This window comes from Solanum tuberosum, unplaced genomic scaffold (genome assembly GCF_000226075.1).
Source record: "Solanum tuberosum cultivar DM 1-3 516 R44 unplaced genomic scaffold, SolTub_3.0 scf00125, whole genome shotgun sequence".
NCBI lineage: Eukaryota > Viridiplantae > Streptophyta > Magnoliopsida > Solanales > Solanaceae > Solanum > Solanum tuberosum.
In genome coordinates this window covers 1,296,453-1,324,411 of record NW_006239052.1, presented here as the reverse complement: position 1 = coordinate 1,324,411, position 27,959 = coordinate 1,296,453, and the positions used below count along the sequence as shown (strand labels likewise).

General features: G+C 34.8%; 3 protein-coding genes across 3 annotated transcripts; 2 read left to right on the top strand and 1 right to left on the bottom strand.

The window, feature by feature from the left end:
• Positions 1–24: 24 nt before the first annotated feature.
• LOC102601948 (signal recognition particle 14 kDa protein) lies at positions 25–6,890 on the bottom strand. Its single transcript, XM_006350647.2, has 4 exons — positions 6,785–6,890; positions 5,990–6,083; positions 5,774–5,883; positions 25–453 (listed from the first exon to the last, which is right to left on the bottom strand). The coding sequence occupies exons 1-4, from the start codon at positions 6,785–6,787 to the stop codon at positions 283–285; spliced, it is 378 nt and encodes a 125-aa protein (XP_006350709.1). The 5' UTR covers positions 6,788–6,890; the 3' UTR covers positions 25–282.
• A 2,621-nt stretch (positions 6,891–9,511) lies between these two features.
• Positions 9,512–10,735, top strand: LOC102583211 (protein C2-DOMAIN ABA-RELATED 7-like). Its single transcript, XM_006350672.1, has 3 exons — positions 9,512–9,619; positions 9,868–9,963; positions 10,436–10,735. The coding sequence occupies exons 1-3, from the start codon at positions 9,512–9,514 to the stop codon at positions 10,733–10,735; spliced, it is 504 nt and encodes a 167-aa protein (XP_006350734.1).
• Positions 10,736–12,621: 1,886 nt separating this feature from the next.
• On the top strand, positions 12,622–22,672 carry LOC102601609 (2-isopropylmalate synthase B). Its single transcript, XM_006350646.2, has 12 exons — positions 12,622–13,398; positions 14,398–14,611; positions 14,693–14,773; positions 15,271–15,363; positions 15,451–15,537; positions 18,465–18,565; positions 18,738–18,771; positions 18,849–18,923; positions 19,708–19,791; positions 19,903–20,037; positions 21,480–21,625; positions 22,225–22,672. The coding sequence occupies exons 1-12, from the start codon at positions 12,740–12,742 to the stop codon at positions 22,352–22,354; spliced, it is 1,839 nt and encodes a 612-aa protein (XP_006350708.1). The 5' UTR covers positions 12,622–12,739; the 3' UTR covers positions 22,355–22,672.
• The last annotated feature ends 5,287 nt before the right edge of the window (positions 22,673–27,959 follow it).

Here is a 27,959-nt window from a genome sequence, read left to right as displayed (position 1 = left end):
CTATGCAACTGGCATCCACTAAAATTAAATGAAAACACACCAAACAATGTGCCTATTTCATGACAAAATTTCTTCAAATGTTCCATAACCCAACAAGCTCTTTAGAAAGTTTGACTAATTTAGATGTGAATAATCAAATTGAGTAAAAACACCTCCTTTCTTCATTCTATGCAGTTGGAGTTGTAATGCAGTTTCAGACTTGTCGCCCCAAACGGACGGGGTTCAAATCCTACAACTCTATCCTAGAAACAAAATGGGGGAAATGAACCAAAGGACTAAAGTTCATGTAGAGGCTTTAGCAGCAGCAGATTTCTTTTTCGAAATATCCATCTTTTTGTCAGAATCAGTAGCCTTCCTCTTGTCCTTCCTCTCCCTCTTCTTTAGTGCAGTCAACCGGGCCTTCAGCAAAATTGCATAAGATGCTTGGAAACGCTGGTGATCTTTTGCACCAACCTGTTAGTCCAATGAAATCAAGTGCATCATTAGCCACAAGAAGTGAAATGATGCATCAAAACATAAAATAATAATCATATAAACTACTAAAGCAACAAGCAAGACATAAATGCAAATAAGATGACACCGCCCATAAGGTGCCTGTTTTATAGATGATTGGTTTTCCTTTCGTGGAGAACAATATTTTGGTTTACATTCTCTTTTTTTTTTTTTGGTATATGGCTTGTATTGTGGGATTTCTCCAATCATTAATGAAAATAATTACCTTATCAAAAAGAGCAACAAGCAAGACATGAATACAAATAAGATGAAGAAAATAAAGACAACTAAGGTAAAGAAAATTCAAGTTGGTGTTCTTGTCTCCATTATAGGATGAGGAGAGGCATTCAAGAAGGAAAACGAGGGAGGGCTAGCTAGCAGACATACCAGAAAAAGTTCTATACTAAAGGGATGTTCACATTCTTAGACACATGACGGGATGTATCAGCCCAAACTTCATGCCATGTGTACCAAGTGAAAAATCTTGTCACTTTCTAAATTTCAAGAAGTAACAAATCAAACAGTATTTGCATGTGCAGGTGAGCGAAATTCAGAAAAGAAGTGTGCAACTTGCAAATGCTGAAAGGGCTAGCTAGCAGACATACCAGACAAAGTTCTACATTTAAGGGACATTTCACATTCTTAGACACATGACGGGATGTTTCAGCCCAAACTTCATGCAATGTGTACCATGTGCAAAATCTTGTCAATTTCTCAATTTCAAGAATAACAAATCAAAGAGTATTTGCATGTGCAGGCGAGCGAAATTCAGAACAAACGTGTGCAACTCGCAAATGCTGAAAGGGATAGCTAACAGATATACCAGACAAAGTTCTATATTAAAGGGGCGTTCACATTCTTACACACGTGACAGGCTAAAAAACTTCATGTCATGTGTACCATGTGGAAAACCTTCTCAATTTCTCGATTTCAAGAAGGAACAAATCAAAGAATATTTGAATGTGCAGGTAAGCAAAATTCAGAACAAAAGTGTGCAACTCGCAAATGCTGAAAGGGCTAACCAACAGACATACCAGACAAAGTTCTATATTAAAGGGAGGTTCACATTCTTAAAGACACGTGATGGGCTGTTTCAGCCCAAACTTCATGCCATGTGTACCATGTAGAAAACCTTGTCAATTTCTCAATTTCAAGAAGTAACAAATCAAAGGAGTATTTGCATGTGCAGGTGAGCAAAATTCAGAACAAAAAGTGTGCAACTCGCAAATGCTGAAAGGGCTAGCTAGCAGACATACCAAACAAAGTTCTATATTAAAGGGACGTTCACATTTTTAGACACATGACGGGCAGTTTCAGCCCAAACTTCATGCCATGTGTACCATGTGGAAAACCTTGTCAATTTCTCAATTTCAAGAAGTAGCAAATCAAAGAGTATTTGCATGTGCAAGGTGAGAAAAATTCAGAACAAAAGTGTGCAAGTGCAACTAGCAAATGCTTTCAGCGCTACAAATATACTTTATGATGAGTTGAAAGTGCCACATGAAATTTACAGCAGGAACACCTAATCAGTACCTTCTAGAGAGATAAAAATACAACTGGCTCATCAAGGACAAACCTAAACAAACCCAACATGTGCACTGAAGAGACGAACTAAACTACAACTTCCATGCTATTTTTAGCCGTAAAGGCTTGACACACTTGACAATGTTTATATTTTGGGAAGTTGATGATCTTAACCATGTCTTTTTAGAATGGTTAAGTTGTATTCTTCAGCATTAAGGACATGTTGGCAACCTCCAAAAAGTTATAGGATCCAAACAAACAAGCAGAAGGAAATTACAGTAATTACAAAGATCCTAAAAAGTCTACTAACTGTTCTGCTATTTCTAGACCCTTTATTTACACCAAAAATACAAAATATTCATACAATTTTCTTTGATTTTCTAGATTGGGTTAGAGATATCATCAAAGCATCTGTTGTTTCTTCTCTCTATACTGACCACTATATGCAATATGGTATTATCTTCCACTATTTCTTCTGATTCTTGTTCCCTCCCTCCACTCCTCATGCATCAGCTATGTAGGTCAGCAATGTGTTCAGGCCTTACCCAATTTGCTTGAGATATACTTGGAAACACAGACCAGATCTGTGATACAATATTCCAACGAAGAAACAGATGATTATTAGTTTCCTCATTCTCCTTGCCAAAAAAACATCTGGATACTATTTGAAAGTCCCTCCTATCCAATTTTTCATCAGTGAGACATCCTCTTCTGCTCACCAACCAAGTGAAACATTTCACCTTGTTTGGGACACTGCACTTCCAAATCTGTTTCCAAGGACCTTGTATGCCCCTTCCCCCCTGGTTTCTCCACCACTTCATTTCTCTAGAGTCTTCTTACTGAGAACTAGTCATCACTATCATGCTTCCACCTCATTGTGTCTGATCCTGTAGATAAACCTAAGAAACCACTAAGCACTTGTAGTAACTCAACAAATCTACCCACTTCTCGATCATTCAAGTGCCTTCTGAATGTGAGATTCCACCCTTGAGGGGACCGAGTGTCAACTATTGATGCTTCAGAGTTGCTACAGAATGAGAACAGTTCCGGAAATGAGCTCATCAAAGGCTCATGTCCAATCCATTTATCTCACTGAAAAAGGATCTAGGTGTCATTCCCCACACTACAGTCTATATTCCCAGCCAACATAGACCATAAGTTCCAAATTGTCCTCCACACGGACACCCATAGGTGCCAGATACTATATTAGAACACCAATAGTCACTCTGCCCATATCTGTTTATAATTACTTCCTTCCAGAGTGCAAGATCCTCACCAACAAACCTCCATTTTGTCGATAAGCATCTGTTCTGAAGCCCCAGATTACTAATACCAAGTCAACCATATTAGCTGAGCAGTTTGCCATTTCACTACGTGAATACCTCTGCCCTCCTTATTACCCAACCATAGAAACTCCCCAACTTGTCTAGTCTATCCTCCACCTGAAGGCATTGGAAATAAGGGCATGACATATGTTGGCAATGAATCCAATATTGAGTTGATAAGAGTACTACTTCCTCCAAGAGATAAACACTGGGCTTTCCAATTGGCTAGTTTTTTCAAGTGTTAGCAAAGGCGAAAAGCGCAAAAAAGCTCTAAGGTCCATTGGGGCTTTAAGCGCAAATAAAGCGTGGGCTTTAATGAAAAAAGGCACAAAGGGAGAAAAAAATACAAATATATATGCTTAGTCCAAGACTAATAATTATAATCATGAATAACAAACATACTACCAAAGAAATTGAAAAAAAATTATGATAAAGTGAAATATCAATTGTTTAGTGTCACCTCTTCGGCAGAAGCTCATTGGCAAGGAAAAATATGTCTTAGAACACTGGTGACAAACACTGAAGACATAAAGCGAGGCGAAGCTCTCAACACCATTTGAGCCTCGTTGCTAGTTTTTTCAACAATCTCATCCCAAAATTTCTAGCTCCTTATGATTGTTTCCAAAGGGCAGCCCCAAGTAAGTTGTTGGGAATTTCTCAATTTTACAACTCAAGATATTGGACTGATGACTTATATGCGTCCAACACAAGTCAATGGACTAGGTCCCTTGACATAGTAAGAACAATGCACAAATAAAAAACTTAAAATAATGAAAACATAATGTTTACGTGTAAACCCCCTTGCTTAAGAGAGGAGAAAGCCACAACCCGTCTTGCAGGATTTCGCCAATTCTATTACTTCAAAGAGTTAAGATTCAGATTGCAAACTCTTGCAACCTAGGAATTAAACACTTAATCCCTTCCCCCTTTGTAACAGCCCTGTTACTCAGAAACAAAGTAATACCTCTATTGCCTACTACACCAACAAGCTTAGTTAATGTAGACTTCAAGAACACGACATAGCTAACTCTAGCTACAACTTAAACTTTAACAACGATTACAACCGAAATGATCTGATTCCTTTATAACATATGAATAGATCTTACACTGTATAAACGCGAGACAATAAACTCATATAACAACTAAAGAGAACAGTAGATCACTCGATCAGGTCTCTTGCTGCATATGAGAGTATTTCTTTGAGAGTGGATTTTGCCGTGTGGAATTCTTCAATTCAAAAACTAGGTAACGTCCCTTGACAAGATGACTATTATAAGATGGACAAACTACCTAGTGCAACGCCATTGGCTGAGAGTACTATTCCTCTGAAGAGGCGCACCAACCATTGCAGTTGTGGCAGCAGTTGCAGCTTTACAACTGTCCTTTTCACATTGCCTGAAACTCCCAGTCTCTCATGGGATCAGGTCCCCTACTAGATGTCATAGTTTGTTAAATCATCAAAACTTCACAATACAACATGGACAGACTTTGAATTTGTGGAACTTCTTTATCAGGGAAAGTACTACTTTTCCTCCAATTTTACAGATGGGACCAAAAATTGCCTCAAAGATCACCAAAATCATTCTGATGTACATGATCTGATCTGCTTTAGCATCTCAGAAAACAACGATATCATCAGCAATAATGAAAGGTAAATCTACATCTCTTCCCCTGCTTGATTGCCTATCCTGAAACCTTTTATCCAACTGTTCTGAATAGTTCCCCTCATCATACTACTGAAACCTTCCATAGCTAATATGAAAAGGAAAAGAGAGGGGGATCTCCTGGAGTCCTCTCTCTCTCAAGGAAAATTCCAGCAAATTCTCCTATGACTAGAATTCAGAACCTGACAGTTTTGATACAAAAACCATCCACTTTAACCATCTTCCACCAAAACCCATTTTTTTAAGAAGGTTGAGGAGTAACTCCCAGTTGACATGATCATAATGGGCTATCTATAGCTAGGTTTCACATGATCCCTGGATCTTCACCTTTGAGTCTAGAATCCACACAGTCACTGACTAAAAGAGTTGCATCCATAATTTGTTTGCCTTTTATGAAAAATGGTCCCTTTAGGTGCCCTAATATTGTATTACAAGCAAATACGTTAACTATTAGTTATCAATCAAGTAAAAAAGGACCACAACTATCATTCTCTATGCACCACAAGGCTACCATCCTTTTTTAGAATTTGATGCTCTCAATCTCAAAGATACAGGCCAGGACCTAGAGTCTATCTATATTTGCACGTTTAAACTTATGCTAAAAAATAATTCATACAACAAACTACCACTCTCAATGTTCCACAGAACATACTGCCCAACAAAGCAAAAAAGGGGAAAACGGCAAAACTTGCAAAAAGAAGGCGCAGCCACAATTCAACCAACAAGACTAAGCAATGAAAAAAATAAGAAACTTTCTACTGTGATTACCATTGTGGAAATATTCTTTTTCCCATCAGTTGCTCGGATGAGGCACTTAAATTCAAGATTTTCACCAGCTGTCTTCATCTTATTCCGTTGGGCTTTAGATTTATCAGAAGCTGTGGATACAAAGGACAAGAATTCTCAATCAGTATTTCAATCTACAGCTCATAAAGAGATTACAAAGCACAAAATACTGGAAAACCAATGAAGAGGCAAACTCACAGTGTTTGAGCGTAACCCAAACGGAACCATGTTCAGTAGTTCGCTCAAACATACTCGTCAGTTCATTGAGGAATGGGTCTGGCTGTAATCGCACCTGAAAAATCCAATTCAGATTAATAATTGTCAACTTATGTTCTACCAAAAAGATGGATAAAGCCGCTCCTTTCAAACTTCCTAAAATAAGCAAAATGCCATATAATTTTGTATCCACAAATAGGAAGGACATTGAGCTCCACCGTGTGATTATTTGACATAACCAATGTGAGTTCGCATTGTCAGTCACACCCGAATAAAGGAGGAAGGGAATATCAATATGTAGAGTTAAGACAATTCATGTAATTATGCTTATTTCTACTCTGGCTATCAATCCATATAATTCTTCCGAAGTAAAAACATCAGATTCAACAAATTCTCTAACCCTACACATGAAATTCATTGCTAAATACTCTCTTAGGCACGCATTACATGGGAAAGGGTTCCATCACCCCCAACTAGTTAATTCAATCGATAAGCACCATTTAAACTGGTATCAACTAATTTCCACAATTCAATATACTGGGATTCGGGATACAATACATAAACATTCAAGAATGCAAAGAATCTAACATGAATTTTATAATCTACAGAAATCCATAATCTGAAAAAGAAAATATAGCAAATTGGGATCAAATAAAGCTCTAAACGGCGTAAACAAGAGAAATTAACATCAGAAAATTCTTTATACAATACATTGTTTGATTTCCAGATTTGATTCGAAAGATCAATTGATTTTGATGAGTTGAAGTTAGGGCTTACCATCTTTGAAGCCAAAACTCAAAACAGCAGCAAAACCCAAAAGCCAAGACTCGAACACAGCGATGAAGAGGAAGCGATGGGTTTATATGGGTCAAAGAAACGTCAAGGGGAAAATATGAATAAAAGTGTGTATTATTATTTAATGCTCAAAAATATCATTTTTCCAAATAAATTTTTTTTTTCTCCAAATAAATTCATATTTCTTTTCTCTCTAAATATATTCTTTTCCTAAGGATGATTTTTTTTAATTTGTAAATGTTTATCTTACTTCAATTCGAGAAAAAAAATGAAGAAACAAAATATTTTATATTTTATTAAAATCTTTATTGTTATCTAAATGAAAGATTAATGATGAGATTATTGTATCTTTTTAAAAAAAATGGTCATGTATCATTAGTTAAAAAGGTACCTGAGGTTTTTCTATTTTAATTAAAATTAGATTAAGAAGAAAAACATATTATTTCCTACTTGTTTGTTGGTTATCGTGATTTTAAAATAAAAGAAATAAGAGTAGATTTCTTTAAAAGTAATATTTGTATTAGGAACAAAATATGTTCATATATATATTAAGTAGTAGTAAGTACCATATTTATTAGCGAAAAGAGATATTTCTTACTCTTTAAATAACAACATGGATTGGACCTACTATCAACTAATGACATTTTTATTCGACTTCATTTTTATTTATCGATAGTCAAATTATGTATACTTTGACCAATATTTTAACATGTCTTCTTTTGAATCATATTAATCTATATTAATTCTACAATATATGAAATAGTTATTTACTATTTTTCTCAAATTATTGTTTAATTATATTTATAATATTGACTAGACTCTTTGTGTACATTGAAAAAGGTAGGAAAATTAATGTAAACTTGTATATTATAATAAAATGATAAACTATATGAAAAGGAGAATTAATGTCGACAGATTCTTTTTTATTTCCTTTCCCTAATATTCTCAATGTCCTGGTTAGAAATATGGGGGAAATTTTCATACATATGGGTGTATTTGGTACAAGTAAAATAGTTTTCAATTTTTTTTTATGTTTGATTGATCAAAATGTCAGTAAAACATCAATCTAGAAAAATAAACTCCTTAAAAATGAGGAAAATGACTTTCTAATAAAAATAGGGAAAACAAGTTGCATAAATGACGTTTCAAGTTTATTGTCTCCTCCTCTCCCAACTCTCACCCCTTACTATCCAACCCCACCATCCACATTCCCCATCCTTACCTGCCTTCAGAACGTTTTGTTAGATAACATATAAATGCTTTTGGGATAACATTTTCTTGCTTACTTACCAAACACTAAAAAATAATACTTTCGAAGAAAATATTTTCTAAGAATTAACCAAACACACTATATAGTACTTGAAAACTTTTTCTATTTGTCGTTTAAGTTCATATAGCACAAAGTTCAATTATAGAATCTGTTAGATAACAATGAAGAAAGTAACGCCTATATTGGAAAGAACAATTCTTTCCTAACTTCGTAAGCTCGTTCGCTTCTTTGATCATGGAGTGTGCAACCAAGATATTAACAACCTGTTGCATCGTATTACTATAAATATTTTGTTTCAAATCAATACACTTCTTGCACAAATCATAAGCAAAATCAGGATCATCCTTCTTACGAGCCAGAGGTTTGAGGTTCAAATCTCCTTCGTCTTTGTTAGGTAGCTCTTTACTCCTCAAATGTGGACTCTATGCCACAAATTTGATTTAGTCCAGCTCCAATATGGGTACCAGACACCGGGTAGGAAATAAAAAAAAAGTAGGGTTGGACATTAAATACAAAAATCAAAATATTGAATCGAACCAAAAATTTTGAAAATTTGGTATTCGGTACTCGGGAGTAAGATTTTAGAATTATGGTATTTAGATTTGAATTTGGTATGAGACATTAGTACCATTTGGTATTCGGTATTTCCCGAATACCAATTATTTACTTAATAAAGGTCATATATCAACAGACTCATTATTCATTAGTACAAGACCATAGAAAAAATTAAAGACTAAACATAAACAACTCAAATACATATGTATTTTAGTTGTCACTTTTTTTATTTTTTTTTATTTTATGTTTTCTTACTTGTTGATCTTCTATTATATCGTGCCTTCACATAGAAAAATATAGAAATAATTGGAGCAACAGTATTAACTTTGTAGTATAATCGCCTAAAACTTTAATACAGTATTACCAAACACCATATCGGGTCGAAGTTTGATTTATCGATTACCAAACCAAAATTTAAAAGGTCGATATTTGGTGTCTATTTTTAACTACCAAATACTGAATTATCCCGAATCAAATATTGAAAGCCTACCCCTAGTATTAAGTCTTATAAAATGGTTTGGAGAATAACAATTAATACCAAGTATAAAACATAAAAAAATAAGTACATCTTTTCTTAATATGTTACAAATAACAAGTAAAAGTGAAAATTTATTTTTTAGAATAATAGACAAGTAAAATGAATAATGGAGTACTATTTTAAGAAAATAACCTCTTAAAAATGGAGGAATTTAATTTAAGTCATTAATTTGAGACATTTAAAAAGAAAAGAATATTGCAATTATTTTTGGGGGCTCACCTTAAATATCTAAGTCCTGAGGAGCTCATTTGAGTACTCCTCTTCCTCTTTTTTTTGGTACATAATTTAATTCTTTTTAATTTCTATGCAAAATAAGATACAGGAAAAAAAAAGAAGAAGAAGAAAGATGAATGTGTTGGGAATTTTGAAAATAAGAGTTCGTAGAGGGATTAATCTTGCTATTAGGGATTCTTTTTGTAGTGATCCCTATGTTGTCATCACCATGGGTGGTCAGGTTCGTTATTTATCGTCCTTGAAGAGTTTACGTTTTATATATTAAAAAATATATATATTTATATTATCGGATCATTTTAAAAAGTTGTTATAAATAATATTGATTAATAACTTGATATTAATGATGAGAATAATTTTTTATTTACCTTTCACAACAAAAATCATATCCTTTTTAGAAAACTGTTCACGTGATTGACTATCTAGACTTTTACGTTATTGATGAGAATTTATTTTCTATGAATTTTATAGAAATCAAAGACTCGAGTTATCAAAGAGAACTGCAATCCTGTGTGGAATGAGGAATTGAGCCTTGCACTCTATGATCCCAACCTTCCTATTACCTTAGTAAGTCTCAAATTTTGTATATATAATTTGAGATTTTATTTCATTTTATAAAATAAGGATACAATATATTGAACATTAAACATTGTTGGATTGTGTGTTCAATTCGTCCAAAAGTTTAATTGTTAAAAAAAGAGAAGTACATATCTACCTATTTATCACAACAGTTATTGATCAAACACAATTGCTTCTCATCAAAAGTAATTTTTTGAAAAATACTTTCAAAACAAGTTGATTTTAGAAGTTTGACCAAATAGACTACAAATATCTCTCTGGCCTTAATTAAACTTGGTTCAATGAATATATAGCTTATATATATCACTGCTAGAAAATGAGAAATTAGCAATAGATAAAATTTTGTAATTAAAGAGAAAAAAATTCATGCTAATTTCATTTAGCTACGGATTAGCGACAAATTCTGTATTTTCTTGTAGTGTATATTGGTTGGCTAATTTTTTTTAATTTTTTTTTGTAGACAGTGTATGATAAAGATACATTCACAGCAGATGACAAAATGGGAAATGCAAATATAGACATAAAACCATATCTTGATGCTATAAACATGGGATTAGAAGGTCTCCCAGATGGTGTGAAAGTAGATAGGGTTCAACCAAACAGAGAAAATTGCTTGTCTGATGAAAGTTGCATATTATGGGAAAATGGAAAAATGACACAAAAGATGCTTCTTAGATTGCAAAATGTAGAGTGTGGTGAAATTGAGATTCAAATCGAATTGATTAGTGCTCATGGTAAAAGAGGTCGTCTCTACATCTGAGATGCCATAGATATATAATCATTTTTGACATATATTATCGATGAAATTACACTAAATATGTGTTATCGTTGTCATATTGTATTGAATTGATGTTGGAGCATCATGTAAAATGGTGATTGTTGTACTTTGTAAATTTCATGCAAGTATCACAATACATGTTGGTTATTAATGAAAGACTTGTTTTTTTAGGAGGTGAAGTACTCTTTTTTTTCGTTAAGCTTTTATAAGTTTGAACAAAATAATTTATTTTAAAAAAGAAATAAATCAATTTTGCAATAGCTGTAAATTATTAACTTTTTGGTGTTTGATTGAAAAGTGAAGTTTTGGTAAAGAAGTCTTTAATTATTTTTTTAATGAAACTTTTCTGCGAATAATTGTCAATGTCGAAAATCAAAGTGCTTAAATAAGATAATAAATGAGGGACCAAACGATGCACAATTAAGTGGTGGTGAAAATTATAATTTGTAGGAATAACATTTATCTTTAAGTTTTATAGCTTTGAATTAAGGTAAACTTTTAAAAACAGCAAATATTAGGCACTCTATAGCTATAGTTTGCTTAATTACAAATAATAGCAAAATGTTAGGGGAGGAGTGAGACGAGCGAGATCTGGGAGAGAGAGGAGAGAGCGTATTTTTCCGCGAATTTTGGAGAAAAAACACAAATACAAACTGATTTGTATCAAAATGCATACTCCCTTCGTTTCACAAAGAATGACCTGATTTGACTTGGCACGGAGTTTAAGTAAATAAAGAAGACTTTTGAATCTTATGGTCCTAAATTAAAGTTATGTCAAATGTACAAAATTGCCCTTAATCTTGTGGTCTTAAACATGCCACGTGGAAAGCAAAAAGTAAAATGTTACCAAAAAAGGAAAGAGGTCATTCTTTTTGAAACTGACTAAAAAGGAAAGGAGGTCATTCTTTGTGAAACGGAGGGAGTACATATTAAGAGGAGAGAGGCGAGTGAAATCGGGAGAGAGACGAGCGAAATCGAGAGAGGGAGGAGAGAGACGAGCAAAATCCAAAAAGAAAGGAGAGAGTTGAGCAAATTTTGTATCCTAAAATTACATTTACTAATTATTATAATTTAAATATATTTTTACACATAAATTTATATTCCATATTATTATTATTTTTGATAACTATATTCCATATTATTTAAGATTATGAATTTTGTATCCTAAAATTACATACATCATGCTTTTGATTGTTATAAAAGTTTAAGTCTGCTAATTACTTCAATGAAATTGAAATTTGAATAACAATAGAATAAAAATTAACGATCAATGAAAATAAAAAGATAATGATATCCTTACTATTCTTTTTAAAGCACAAGTTCATAATGCTAAAATATTTTAATAGAGTTAATATAGAGTCCAAATATAAACTAAAAAAATTTCACGCAATTTGGTAAAGTGAATATGGCTTTTTTTTTTTTTTCTATTTCCCATCCGGTGTTCGGAGCCCACATTAGAGCTCTGATTAAATTCGGATCGCGCATTGCAGGGCTCATTCAGGGGCGGCGCTCCCAACAAGATTTTCTCTATACCCAGGGCTCGAATCCGAGACCTCTGGTTAAGGGTGAAACACTCCCACGAATGCACCACAATCCATGTTGGTGAATATGACTTTTACCATCAAATGATGTAAGGAAGGAATAAAAGGTCTCAAAGTCGAGTTGTAGATATGAAAAAAACCTTAATAAAAAGTGTTTTCCTCAAATGAAGTGACATACAACACAAATTCTAATCGGACTTCAATACCGATACAGAGACCATTATAAAAAATAAATAAAAGAAGTCAAACCTTTAATTTGTCTTTTATTAAAAAAATAAAATAGTTAGGTTTAGAATAGGGACCTCAATTTAAGGTTATATTTTTGCAATTTTTAATTATACTAAGAGTATTTGATATTTTCATTTATCTTTACTTGAATTTTCAGTCTCTCTTCCAGCCGCCATTAAAACCAGCACTTGCAAACTCCAATTTCTCTTCTCCGGCAATGGCGTCTATCACCGCAAATCATCCAATTTCCGGTAACCCATTAATCTCATTCCGTCCCAAAAACCCTTTTCTTCAAACCCAAACTCTCTTCAATTTCAAACCATCAAACCCCAAACACTCCAATTCCTCATTTTCCATTCCCATTGTCCGCTGCTCAATACGCCGTCGACCGGAATATACTCCGAATCACATTCCCGATCCAAACTACGTCCGCATATTCGACACCACTCTCCGTGATGGCGAACAATCACCAGGGGCTACAATGACTACAAAGGAGAAACTGGATGTTGCACGTCAGTTAGCTAAGCTTGGTGTCGATATAATTGAGGCTGGTTTTCCTGCTTCTTCTGAAGCTGATCTTGAGGCTGTAAAATTGATAGCTAAGGAAGTTGGGAATGGTGTTTATGAAGAGGGACATGTTCCGGTTATTTGTGGATTGGCGAGGTGTAATAAGAAGGATATTGATAAGGCGTGGGAGGCTGTGAAGTATGCTAAGAAACCGAGGATTCATACGTTTATTGCTACAAGTGAGATACATATGAATTATAAGCTGAAAATGAGTAGAGTTCAAGTTGTTGAGAAAGCTAGGAGTATGGTGGCTTATGCAAGGAGTATTGGGTGTGAGGATGTTGAATTTAGCCCTGAAGATGCTGGAAGGTTTGGACTTTACACCTACACTTTTGAACCTTCCAAAATTATTGACACCATTTCATTTCTATACATTTTTACAACTTTCAAAAATGTAAAGTTATTCAAAATTTGAACTTTGATGTGAGAATTACTTTAGTAGACTAAACTCTTTACCATCACTTTGCTATTTTTTCATTTTCAGTAGTTTAATATAAAATTGATGATATAATATTTAAGTTAATTAGCATCTAAACTTTTCGTTCCCCTATCACATACCATTATATACTTGCTTTGAGCTATCATCATTGCTAGAATTGTTGATTCTGGGACTTTTTCTTGTATGGAGATAATTATTGAGTTTAGGCTATCCACAAAGTTGCCAATCGGGGACTAAGGAATAAATTGGACTTATTTCCCTGTTTCTTTTTTGGATTAGTCATGCTCGTTATGGTCATATATGTTGAACAGATAGTTGTATGCTTAGATAGTGTTAGATAAATTCAGATGTTTATTTTAAAGTGACTCGTAATTTAGCTGGCGAATGATCCTGAAGAATTCTGAAAAGTTTCTGGAGAAAATTTCATCACGAGTCTGTTGACCCCAAACTTGTTTTATTAAACACACATGTTTATGGCATTCTTTTTAACAAGCGCGTGGGAGACCTTGAAATTATTTGACTCTTTTCCCTTTCAACGGAACACTTAAAAGATAATAAGACCTTGTGTACTGTAATATGCCTTTTCCTATCAAGGAGTTCTCTGGTATGATGCTTTGAGATCTCAAAGAAGAGGGTTAAGCTACCAAGTTTTATTCTGTTGCCATGTATAAAAGTTTGTAGACTAGCTCAGTGATTAGAATCGACAATGGGAACCACTTTCATGCATTGTGCTAACTGGGATCCGTTCTTTTTGCTGATCTGAGCCTTGTTTTCCTGTTTATTTGCACTACCTCCTTGGTACTAGCTTTAATAATATTAATTTACTTTATAAAAAAAAAAAACCTTATTTCCTTTTTTTTCCTTCTCAGATCTGATCCAGAGTTTCTTTATCATATCCTTGGAGAGGTTATCAAAGCTGGGGCAACAACCCTTAACATCCCTGATACTGTTGGATACACTGTACCCGAAGAATTTGGACAATTGATTGCTAAAATAAAAGCCAATACCCCAGGAGTTGAAGATGTGATCATTTCAACACACTGCCAGAACGATCTTGGGCTTTCTACTGCCAACACCTTAGCTGTATGTGGTTCAATGTTGATGAGAACCTAGTTGTTTATGCCAACTTAAGTTGTATGCACATTAAAGCGTGTCCAATTTCAGGGAGCATGTGCAGGTGCAAGACAATTGGAAGTGACCATCAATGGAATTGGTGAAAGAGCTGGAAATGCTTCTTTAGAGGAGGTGTGTGAGGGCTTTTCACTGAGAAATTTCAGTTCTCTTATGTGCATGATTTGGGCTCCAAAATTTGAGGGGTGGAATCACTAATTAAACAACCTTGACTATGAATTCCCCTCTGTTCTTTCCTTGACAAAAAGTTAGGTCTTCAAAGAAATTTCCAATAATCTCGCAAGGCATTCTCCGCACAAAAGGAACCATTCCACCTCTTCCTAGACTAAATTAACATCTTGAATTTAGACTGATACTAGAGTAGAAATTTTGTGGTACGTACTATTATTCTTTTGCAAAACAATTGTTGCAAACATGCAACCATATTTTGCCATTTTGGTCTTTGGAGCCAATTTCTGCCATTGGTTGTGTTATGTGCTGCTAAAACTGACAAACTACTGACGTGTATGGGACTCCTTTTTCCTCTGTGGTACTTGTTTCTCTTTGGTTTTCATCTTGGGCATGTCGGGCCTTAATTTTCTAACCTTTTACCATGTCCAATGCTGGAATAGGTTGTAATGGCCTTAAAGTGTCGTGGAGAGCAAGTACTAGGTGGCCTATATACAGGGATTAATACACAACATATACTCATGTCAAGCAAGATGGTTTGTACCCTACTATCTCATAGTATGGTGATCTTTTACTGGTTAATATTCTTCCAGTATGCATTCTGCTGACCCTTTATCGTGCAGGTAGAGGAGTACTCGGGACTTCATGTGCAGCCACACAAGGCCATTGTTGGAGCTAATGCCTTTGCTCATGAAAGTGGCATCCATCAGGTTTGTGTAATTTGCTTTAATTTATTGTTGAAAGAAACAATTCCTGATAGAGGCAAATCTTCTTATTAGTTCATGGACATCTTTTCTTTCCAACGATCAACCAAGTTACTGATGGAATGGTGTTCCAAGTTCCCTGATTTCCTTCCCCAGACCTCATAAATTCCAGCTTAACGGCAGCTCTTCTGTAGTCCTGAGAAAGAGGCTCTAGCTCTATGAGTTGAAGGAGCAATGAAGAAATAAATGGTTGAGTCGTCACTTCGCTTTCAACGAAGGCAAACCAACTACATATGTTGAAACTCCTTTTCTGAATATTTTCATGTTTAAGACAAGGTTCTTTTGTCATCAACCAAGAAAAACAATCGATTTTTCAGAGGTTCCCTATTTTCCCAAATGCATTTCCAAGGCCAATTTTCAATGACAGCGGGATTTATCTCTGATAACAGGATTTGACCGTGAAAACTCCTTCAGAATCATATTTTCACTTTAGAGAATCAGACCGGAGTTGAAGGGTGGGGGGTGGTCCTATGGTGTCTGAGAAGCAAAGAGCACAGCTATCCAATTCCCAATCATTAATATTGCACTTGAATCTGATGTTCCAGCCTTTTTCACTCCTGTAGTCTGACATAGATGCTTCAGAATTTGGCGCCATCGTGAATAATGTTGGGTATTGGTTTTTTGGAGGTTATTGCACAAGTCAAATATCTGTCCAAGACCTTACTTTCCGCCATTTTCAATTACAGTTGAGGTCTTGGATAGATAGAGTCCCACCGTGCACTCATATGCCTCCATACACCACATGAATTAGGAAATTATGGATGTTTCGTAATCCATGGGTTGGAAAGTCCGTATTTAACCGTAATAACATCTCTCCATAAAGCTCCCTCCTCCCTATTAAACCTCTAGAGCCATTTGTGTTGCAAAAAGATACTATGAACCCTCAGAAAGTTGTTCCCCATGCCCCCAGCCTTTTTGTCAGTAGAAACCATATCCCTTTTTGAAAGACTTGTTTTGTCTATTCCTTGTCACAGAAAACCCCTTTACACAATATTGATTAGTACTAGCCTACCTCCTAATGAGTGATGTTTTCTCTTTCAGCATGATAACTTCCTTTTGCAGTTTTCCTTCCATCCCAGATTGTAGTGGCTTTAGACTTTGACCCCAAAGAAAGGCCAAAGGCCTAATTATTTAATGGGAAAAGAGCCTACTTCACAACCCAAGGTGTCAGCTATTTCTATAAGTTGATCATTTCGTTCACCGGACAAAAAACACTCTTTGTATAATTAACTTGAAGACCATAATTCGCTTTAAAGAACAAAAGTACCATACGAAGATGTATGATCTGATCATTTCAGTTTTGCAAAAAAAAGAGTGATCATCTGCATAGAAAAGGTAGGTGAGATGCAGATTTCCTTGATTTCTCAGACTTGGGTTAATGCCCTTTATCTTGTCATGTAGTTTTGCTATTGACAACATTCTTCTTAGACCTTACATAACCAAGGTAAAAGGAAAAGAAGAAAGCGAATTTCCTTGTCTAGAACCTTTTGGTGAAGCAAAAAATTCTTTAGGTGATCCATTTATGATAATGGACGACATGACAATGGAGATGCAAAAGTGGATCCACTCGATCTATTTATTGCCGGAGCTCATGGATTTTAACATGTTGACAAGGATAGGGCTATGTTGCTCGGACTCTTCAAAAATGTCTACGGGTGCATGTCGGATACTACAGAAGTAGTGCATTTTGAAGAATCGACACGGGTGCGGCAACAATTTTGGAGAGTCCGAGCAACATAGGGATAGGGTGGCAATGGGGCAGGTCAAGGGGGGGGGGGGCAGGGCGGGTCATAGCTAATATTTTAAAATTTTTAATAGGGCAGGGATGTGGGTTCATGAGAGGTTCCTTAGTGTTATGAACACTCTGTAGCTTGCCAGCAATGCTCAGGTTGATTCCCAAAGGAAGATTTCCAATGTTTCTGAGCATATCATTATCCTTTATTCGGGTTATTTGATTAACAAAAGATTTAAGATTTCATTTACGTTTTGAACACTGTAGCTTATTACTTAAATTTAACCGATTTATCACTTTTGTGTTGGTATGTACAATCAAAATCCAAAGGAATATGTATCACACCTAGTGTAAGTAAGAAAGATCTGGACTCATCATCACATTTTAAAAATTAAACAGAACATAAAAAAGTGGGAAAAATAAATTAACACTTAAATGGGGCAGGGCAGGGCAAAATGTTGGAAAATTCTAAACGGGGAAGGGTAGGGCGGGTTAAAATCTTAATGGGTCAAGGCTTGCTCCGCGCTAACCCTCCCTATTGCCATTCCTGTATAAGGGATTCCCAATGAACATTGTCAAAGACTTTCTCGCTCACAGCTTAATATGAAGACTTCTAAGCTAAACAGAGAAGCCTCAAAGACCCAACAAACAATTAGAAGTTGCTCGAAGTTTTCCTTCTTGGGGCATTAGATTATAATAAACATTTGGTACCAATATTCCTGGAGGGGAAGAGATATTATACCTCCTGACGTAAAGGAACTTCCATCAGGAGTTTGAATCTGCTTACTCTTTTATATTTCTGATTATTCATTTGTTTATGGCCCTTCTCATTTTAGATGCGTAGTTACTGATCCTATATTTGAATATCTATGGATAAATCTTCCACATATTTAGTTAGAGCTTGATTAATTGTCCTGTTAGCATTTGTTTTTGATTCATCTTCAAATGCATAAAGTTTTTCAGTTAAACTTCTTTGAATATATGTAGTATATTGTGTCTCCCCTCCCTTTTCTTCCTTACCTCAAAGCTGGATTCTGCACCCTTTATAATCATACAGTTGTGAATTAAAAAAAAGGGAAAAATATTTCAGTTTTTCCTTTTCAAGCTCTTCTCCTTCTTAAACTACTTTTATGCTCTTTAGGATGGAATGCTAAAACACAAAGATACATATGAGATTATATCTCCTGAAGATATTGGGCTTAATCGTGCTAATAAATCTGGTATTGTCCTCGGGAAACTCAGGTATGTGATTTACCAATCTGGTCAGAACCACAATTGCATCAAATAATCATCATCACAGTCTGTAACTTCATCCCTCCTGTGCCCTCCTTCCTAACATGCTCTATTCATTATTTACATTGAATTACATCATGTCTTCAAGGAAATTGATACGTTGAACTTTTTTTTTTTGTAGTGGGCGTCATGCTTTGCAAGCTAAAATGCTTGAGGTAAATTGTATGCTCTGAGAATTTAGTTTATTTCTTAAATTTAAGAGCACGAGACAAATCATTTTAGTCCTATGCAGCTTGGATACGAAATTGAGGGAAAAGAACTTGATGACCTCTTCTGGCGATTCAAATCTGTGGCTGAGAAGAAAAAGGTGAATTAAGCTGTTGAAATTTCCATTGCTGTTTGGTATATTTACGTCATCATTCAAATGCATGTGGAGTGGTGGAGTTTAGTAAATTTGCTTCATTGAAAATTCATGGAAGGGGATTGATGGCTGGAACATTTTCTCCTTCCTAGATAACCTAGTGGCTAGAACATGAGCTAAAAATATAATTACGATCTCTCTCTCTCCCCCTCCCTTTTTTCACATTCAGTACAATCTTAAGTATGTCACATCTTCAAATTTTGTGAATTGTGGTGTTTTTATTCATCTATGTATCTGGGTTGTACATTAATTCTTGTGGAATTGGAAACAACTGGTGTGTAAGAACTTCTAAGATATTGTAAAGTGAGATGAACTATAGTATCAGTAAAGGTGGAAGTAAGAGTAGAAACAGATGAAGAAAATGGAGCATGGATGTGAACGGAAAGATTGGGCAGAGTTCAGCATACCTTCCGAACCAAGATAATCTGTTAACTATTTGTTTTGTATTCGACACCCACACCCTTGAAAAACTGTCCTATTATTACTGGTATATTATAAACTACCGCTCTTCTCAAGCGGGGGCAACTGTCAAATTTGTGCTAAGACCCTTTAAACCCTCTTTTGGTTGTCAAAGTTTCTTCTGCTCATTTGAAAGGGTTATTTGGCTAATTACACTTTTATCAGTTCAATTATAATTTAAATTAAGGTTAAGAACTGTGTGGATCTAATATGATGTTGGTATCATGAAATATTTTTTGGCCATCTATTTATCTCCACGCTGCTATTTCAGAAAATTACAGATGATGACCTGATAGCACTGATGTCAGATGAAGTTTTCCAGCCTCAATTTGTTTGGCAACTTCAAAATGTACAGGTAGATGTTAATGTTGACTATATTTGCACTGTTTTAATTCAAGTCTCTGACTTTGATCTGGATTAAAAAGGATAGTTCAGCTGATTGAAAGACCTCCTGCTCTATGGACAGGTTACTTGTGGAAGTCTTGGTCTTTCTACAGCAACCGTTAAGCTCATTGATGCTGATGGTCAAGAGCATATTTCTTGTTCTGTTGGAACGGGGCCAGTTGACGCGGCTTATAAGGCAGTTGATCTCATTGTCAAGGTATGAAATAGAAATGAAACTTCCTAATAATAAATAATCTTGTCGCAGCGCTAGGACCCATATTGATCGCAAGCCGATCAGTATGCTAATATTCAACTATAAATGGTTTATTACAAACTCATTTGGTGAATCTCTTTTATGCAAATCCTAATCATAATTATACATATACTAATATTATTTTCTCCTCTGGCTATAGATGCATCAAGTTTGAGTTTTGTTGAGCAAAATATTCGGAAGCTCGTGATTTTGGATAAATTGTCTTGTTGTGTCCTCTTACCTGTACTTTTTCCCCTGTCATATGTACTACATAAAAAGTTGTCTTAGGGTGCACCAAGGTGTGGCCTAGTGGTCAAAGAAGTGGGTTGAGAACCATGAAGTCTCGGGTTCAAATTCCTCAGACAAAACAAATATAGGTGATTTCTTTCCATCTGTCCTAGCCTTTGTGGACAGAGTTACTTGGTACCTATTGTTCGTGGGAGGTGGCAGGTATCCCGTGGAATTAGTCGAGTTGTGCGAAAGCTGGTTCGGACACCACGGTTATCCAAAAATAAAAGTTGCCTTAGGGTCAATTGTTTTTGTTTACAACAGTATTCTTGCTGTTGAAGAGGTCAGGTCAACCCAAGTATATGTTGTACTTAAAAACTAAGAGCCTGTTTGGATTGGCTTAAAAGTTGGTCAAACCTACTTTTAAGTCATTTTTAGTTTTTGGTAGTGTTTGGCATGGTTAAAAATAAGTTTAAAATGACTTAAAAAAAGTTAAAAACTAAAAGTAGGAATCCCTTACCTTTTATTTTTTGACTTAAAAGTCATTTAAGTTTGACTTTTTATTTTTTTGACTTAAAAGCTACTTTTTTAAGCCAATCTAAACGGGCTCTAAGACTACATAATAAACCTCATATGGAGTCCTTTTCTAAAGCTAGTCCAATCCTAACTCAGCATCTAGTGCTGCATTCAATGATGACATCAGCAGACAACCTAAAACTTACATAACAAATGCCAGCTATTTTGCTATAATGTACTGTGAAGATATTGCCAAGAGTCTATTGGAAACAACCTCTCAACCTTCACAAGGTAGGGCCAAGGCTGTGTACACACCACCCTCCCCAGACCCCACTTGTTTACACTGGGTGTGTTGTTGTACTGTGAAGATATCTTTTAAGAGCAGTTTTATCATTTTCCACACAATTGATGAACCTACTAGCTTTATAATAGTTTCCAAAAATAAGTAAAACTATATTTGATATGCATTTTGAGTAGGAATTTTTACATTTTGAATTTGACTTACAAGCAGTTTTCTATATATCTAGAGAGAACCCAACTTTTTTGTTCAAGAAGATGGTGTTTGCGTCTAAATCAGCAGTCAAACTTCTCTTCTATTTAATAATCTTTTTGGTTTAATGTGTATTATGGTCTGGTAATTGTAGTGTTCATGCATTGTACAGGTACCTGTAACACTCCTTGAGTATTCCATGAATGCAGTCACACAAGGTATAGATGCTATAGCTTCAACCAGAGTCTTAATTCGTGGAGAAAATGGCCATACATCAACCCATGCCTTAACTGGAGAGACTGTTCACCGTACATTTAGGTATGAAATGTACCAGCCATGTTGTTTGCATTTATTCTTCTTTGCCTTCTTTCTCTGATAGAACCTAGGGAACATGGAGAGAGAGGGAAGGGGGCATGTAGGTGTTGACACAGTAAATTTTGGAATTGAGGACATGACATCAAAGTGAAATGAGCCAAATTTATATGTTCTCAATAAAGCATAACCACAGTAGTCATAAGATTCATGTTTCCTCTCCCCTTCTCTTCGCCGTTCTTCTATAGTGCAGCCTTCACCCAACAAAAGAACTTCCAGGCCTCTTGCTTATTTTCTCTATTGACTGCCCTCACCCTTGGTGTTTCCTCATCACTGCAACCCCTCACATGACTGCTTCCAACTCTTACTCTTGTGCCTCCAAGTTCTTTCTTCAATCTCCCATTTTTCCATTTGACTTGTCCAAAAGAAACACCAGTGTTAGTGTGTGTATCAAGTAGAAGAGTCAAAATCCGTAGTAGATATGCTTGGCTGGATGTCAATCATGTGTCCAACATCACTTATTTTTTTTTGGGGCAAGTCTATGAAATATCACCTTTCCTTTCTCTTACTAGAATAGGCTTTTTATATCTTCTTTCTTCTTCCAGTGGAACCGGAGCAGATATGGATATTGTTATCTCCAGTGTCCGAGCCTATGTTGGTGCATTGAATAAGATGATGAGTTTCAGAAAACTGTTGGCGAAAAATAACAAACCCGAAGGCAGTGCAGTGATATAGGTACTTCTGTGTTGATCAAGGTTATGGAACTTATGCAACTGCACTGGAGCTTTATCATTTGTACAGAATGGAGGAGGCTGTTTAAAGAATTTGAACCTGTAGTTACTCGAAAACAAAGCTTAAATGCCTGGTAGTGCTTGAAAATCATCTAAGTTTATGGTGTATCAGTTAAAACAGTAGACACATTGTCCATATAAGATGTTTTTTCAGGACTTCATAACTTTGTTCATGCTCCCATTTTACTAAAGTCTGAATCTCATTCTGGGTTAATCACACAAACCACGAAGATTTTCGAAATGATTTCAGAAATTATGATAATCTCTTTATCAATTTTTATGTGGTGATGTTTGTTATGGTCCCCTGATATGGATCTGGTTATGGGGCGTTGTAGTGTGAAATCAAATGTTTTCTTCCTACGACCTATGGTGCTGGTTCGTTAAGAGAGAACCTGCAATCTCTTGAGTTTGAAGTACTCAAAGACTTGAATAATTATCTGCTTATATTTTCTCAGACACTAGATAGTTTAAATACAATACTTATAAAATAACTACCCCTAGAAACTAGGACATGACTTCCTAACTTAACTGGAATGAAAGACTGCACTACTACAGGAAAATAACTGCTACTAAAGAGAAATTACTGTAGAACTATTGGATAACTAAGGAGTGATAACAATGTTCTAACCTTGTATTTGATAAATCTGCCTTATGAACTTGCAATTTTATATTTTGCTGAAAGTCATTCTAACATAAGTTGGATTATGTCTTTCGTATTCAGTTCTTGGGTGATATTTGTCTTCTACAAGTATTGGAATTTCTTTTGGTACATGAATTAATTTTTTTCAGAGTATGTTACGTCAATCAATAAAACTATATGTATTGAAAAGCATGCAACTCTTTGTAAGCACTAGGTAATTGAAGAATGTTAAGTCAAGTCCATTATTTTGGTTGATAACTTAAATAGGGCCATAAGCACTAGGTAATTGAAGAATGTTAAGTCCATTATTTTGGTTGATAACTTAAATAGGGCCATAAGCACTAGGTAATTGAAGAATGTTAAGTCCATTATTTTGGTTGATAACTTAAATAGGGCCATAAGCACTAGGTAATTGAAGAATGTTAAGTCCATTATTTTGGTTGATAACCTAAATAGGGTTGTGAGAATGCAAGCCCCTGTTCATTGATACCGTTTGAATATGTATGTTTCTCCTTTGAATGGTAAAACAATGGGCTTTTGTCCTTTTGTTTCTTTTTTTTTTGTTGAAAACTTTGGACAAAACATATTTGAGGTTATAAAATTCAAAAGTTTTTTAATATTTTATATTTTGTGTCAAATGATAAAAAAGAGACAAATAAATTGATATAAAGGGGTAGTAAGTACTAACATACAAATTTCTATTAACATGTTGATTTTGCATAAACAATTATCTAAGCGTATATTAGATGAAGCTCAGGGGATTTTTCGATTACCGCTAAGGATGTTGAAAAAGTGAAGGATTTATAAATAATTTGTTAGTTAATTTTTGATGTCACAAGTATCATATATCATATATAAAAGAGAATCATAGGCCCGCCTACGTGGCGCCACCACAAACTTGGATTCCCTTTTAATTCATTTATTTCTAAAATTAGTCTTCCCCTTTCATGAAAAGTTGTGACTTTTATTCGATTTTTATGAACAATTGCGATTTTTATGAAAAGTTGTGACTTTTATGAAAGGTTGTGGCATTTTCGAAGGGTTGCAACTTTTCCAAATAGTTGTGACCTTTCCGATAAGGCACAATAAACATTTATTCACACTACCCTTTGTTGTCTATAAATAGAGGGATTTCCTCTCATTTTAAAACAACGAAAATTCTGAACTACTTCTTCATCTTCTACACAACTAAATATTCGTGTACTTTACTCTTATTAAGTGGCTCACTGACACCATTGTTTTTGTATCAATACACTGATGAATATAATCGTTCTATCCTGAGAGAATCTATTCCTTTAAACATCGGGTACTAGAGGGGAATAATTTCCATAAGGGGACATTGTGCATTCAGTGGACTCAATTTTGTCCTCTGTGTTTCATTCTATTGTTGCAGATCCTGGTAAGTTTTTTTACAATCATTAATTTATGTTTATGTTATTAAGGATAAATGATAAGATGTTATAATTTTCATTTTCCTTTACATTATTAATGTTCGTTACTACGTAATCTTGTATGTAAGATAGTATAATGTTTTAGTTTTAATGACTGATAGGTGTTAAGTATTGTTTATAAATTTCGTGAAATTAAATTTTCGCGCGAGGTGCGGGTTATTTTACTAGTTAAGGAAATATTTTGGCAATTCTGTACGGACATTCTTAAGACGTGCTTTGTCACTGGTAATAATTCATATCGCTGACGTTCTAATAAGATTGTGGATATATTTTCTTATTATATAAGAGAGAGTTCGCATTGAAATATGCCTGCTTCAATGTGTTTCAGAAATTTTTTTTATAAGCGTGAACTCTTTATAAGCACTAGGTAATTGAAGAATGTTAAGTCCATTATTACGATTGATAACTTAAAAGGGCCGTGAGAATGCAAACCCCTATTCATTGATACCTTTTGAATATATATGTTTCTCCTTTGAATGGTAAAAAAAAGCAGTCGATAATTTTAAGGGTTTTCATACTTTTATCTTTTTTTTGTTGAAAACTTTGGACATAACATATTTGAGGTTATAAAATTCAAAAGTTCTTTTTAATTCTTTAAACTATGTGTCAAATGATTAAAACAAAAGGTAAACAAATTGAAACAAAGGGGTAATAAATACTAACATACAAATTTCTACTAACATCTTGATTTTGCATAAACAATTATCTAGCGTAAATTAGATGAAGCTTCGATTACCGCTAAGGAGGTTGAAAAAGTGAAAGGATTTATAAATAATTTGTTAGTTAATTTCAATGTCACAAGTATTAAAGAAATATTCTTGGCAATTCTACACGACGTTCTTAAGTTGTGCTTTGTCACCGATAATAATTTACATCGTTGACGTTCTAATAAGACAGTGAATATATTCTCTCTTCTTCTTCACAACTTTTCTTCTTCAATCCTCTGCTTCTCGATTACGTTTGATGATTTCGTGGTTTTGAAAAATGGATTAGTGTTTCCTCTCCTCTCTCTCCTCAATTAGTCTATATATCTCAGATGTATGTGAACCACACACAAAATACATGTATCTGGATATCAGATACATTCTAAAATACAGATACTTAAGAGAGAAGCGAGTGAGCAAGCCAAATACATGTGAATCCACTTAGATACATGTATCTAGAACAAATTATATATAACTTTGACCCCATGTATCCAAAATACATATATCTGGGCGTGTCAGATACATATATCCAAAGTCTAAATTCTAATAAAATTCGTAATATTAGAAACTCGCGTAAAGAAAAATAATTTGCTCCTAAGCTAGTGTGATTTCTATTGTAATTATATGTCATAACAACTTTGTTATGTTTGAGGCTTGACTAGGGGCAGCCCCATGCGGTGGGCGAAGCAATAGGTCCATCGCAATACGAATGAGTTGGTACGCCCAATGAGTATTGCGGGAAATATTTTAGCCTTTTAGAAAGATTTTCAAAAACAATAAACTTTAAATACGGAATAGAGAAAATCCTGTTGGGAGGTTTCAGGTTGAAGCCCTAGGTACGGAGAAAATCCTGTTGGGAGCGTGAGAAAGAAAAAAGAAAAATTATAAGGAATCAGCCACCAATTTCTTCCCTTTATTATTAATATAAAAATAAATATAAATATATATAAAACTTTAAATAAGGGATATTTCCTAAATTAGAATTAGGATAGTAGTAAGTATTAAATAAGAGATATTTATTTCCTAAATTAGGATTAGGATAGTAGTATTAAATAAGGGATATTTCCTAATATAATTCTTTACCCACTCTATATATAAGGAAAAATTTAATTAATTAAAAGACTCAAATTTTCACAAACCAACGTTCTCTTTTCTTCTTCAGCCCAAGGTACGTTTTCACCAACTTTTCTTCTTACTCTTTTTTCTTCTTCTTTGAAAAATCGACAATGTGAGCTAGTGTTTCAAGAATTGTAGGTATGCTTCTGTTTCATCTTCTTGTTTGTTCAAATGCTTCTGTTTCTGGGTACCCAGTGATTTTTTCGGATCGAGATTGGAGATAGAAATATATTAAATCAAGATTTTGGGGTTTTCCTTTTTTTCTTTCTGCGTTTCACTTAGTAAGAGTTGATGTTGTTGAGTTGTGTTCAAATTCTTATTTTTAATTGCTGTGGGGTGGGGTGGGAAACATGATAGAAATCTTTTGAATTGATCATAAGGGGGGTGTGACTTTAGTGGCATATGCCAATGATCAGTCTCTTCTCCACTACTACTTGTGGCTCTCTACTTCAAGAGTTGAAGGTATTCTTCTGTTTCATCTTGTTGTTTGTTTGAATGTGTTTTTGAAATTGATTCTTGGTCTTTCTTTCTGTGGGTACCCAGTGATTTTTTCGGATCAAGATTGTGTTATAAGGAGATATAATAGAAATATATTAAATTGGGTTAATTCTTAAGGTTGTTTATTCGATCAAGATTTTGGGGGTTTGTGCTTTTCCTTTTTTCTGCGTCTTTGTAGTAAGAATTGATCTTCTTGTGGTAGATAAGAGCTGTGTAGGATAATCTTGTCTACAGATTCTTGTTTTTAATTGCTGTTGGGTGGGAAACATGGTAGAATTTTTTTAAATTGATCATAAGGGGGTGTGACTTTAGTGACATATGATTGAATATGCAATAATCCATCTCTTCTTTCTAAGTCGGTCACTACTACTTATGGCTCTCTACTTCAAGAATTGCAGGTATTCTTCTGTTTCATCTTTCTGTTTGTTCGAATGCGTCTTTAAAATTGATTCTTGGTCTTTCTTTCTAGGTACCTAGTAATTTTTTCGGATCAAGATTGTGTTTGCAGACATTGATAATTGGTCATGAAGATCTTTGGCCGTAACAACCAACTTGACAATTTCTTGAGAAGATGGGGTTGATGTTGTGATGGATAGTGGTGGCAAGTGAGGCACTTGTGTCGATTCACATGGGGCGAAAAGTTGTTTCCTTCTCTGTTGACCACTTTGTGCATTGGGTTTATTCAATCAGCCTCCAGCGACTTTCTGCTTCTCTCTTATTCTTCTTTCTTCTTCAGTCCTCTGATCTGCTTCATGACCACAACAAGTATGTTTTCAGAACTTCTTCTTTCTTCTTCTCTTTTTCTTTCTTCTTCAAGTCCTCTGTTTCACGACCTCAGCAGGTACGTTTTCAGAACTTTTCTTCCTCCTCTTCTTCTTCTTCTTCTTCTCTTTTTCTTTCTCATGGCCTAGCCTTGTGGTTACAAACATTGAAAAATGGTCATGATGATATTTGGCCATACAACCAATTTGACAATTTCTTGAGAAAATGGGGTTGATGTTGTGATGGATGGTGGAGGCAAGCGAGGCACTTGTGTTGATTCACTTGGAGCGGCAAATTGTTCCCTTCTCTTTTGACCCCTTTGTGCATTTGGTCTTCTGATATGCTACACGACCTCAGCAGGTACGTTTTCAGAACTTT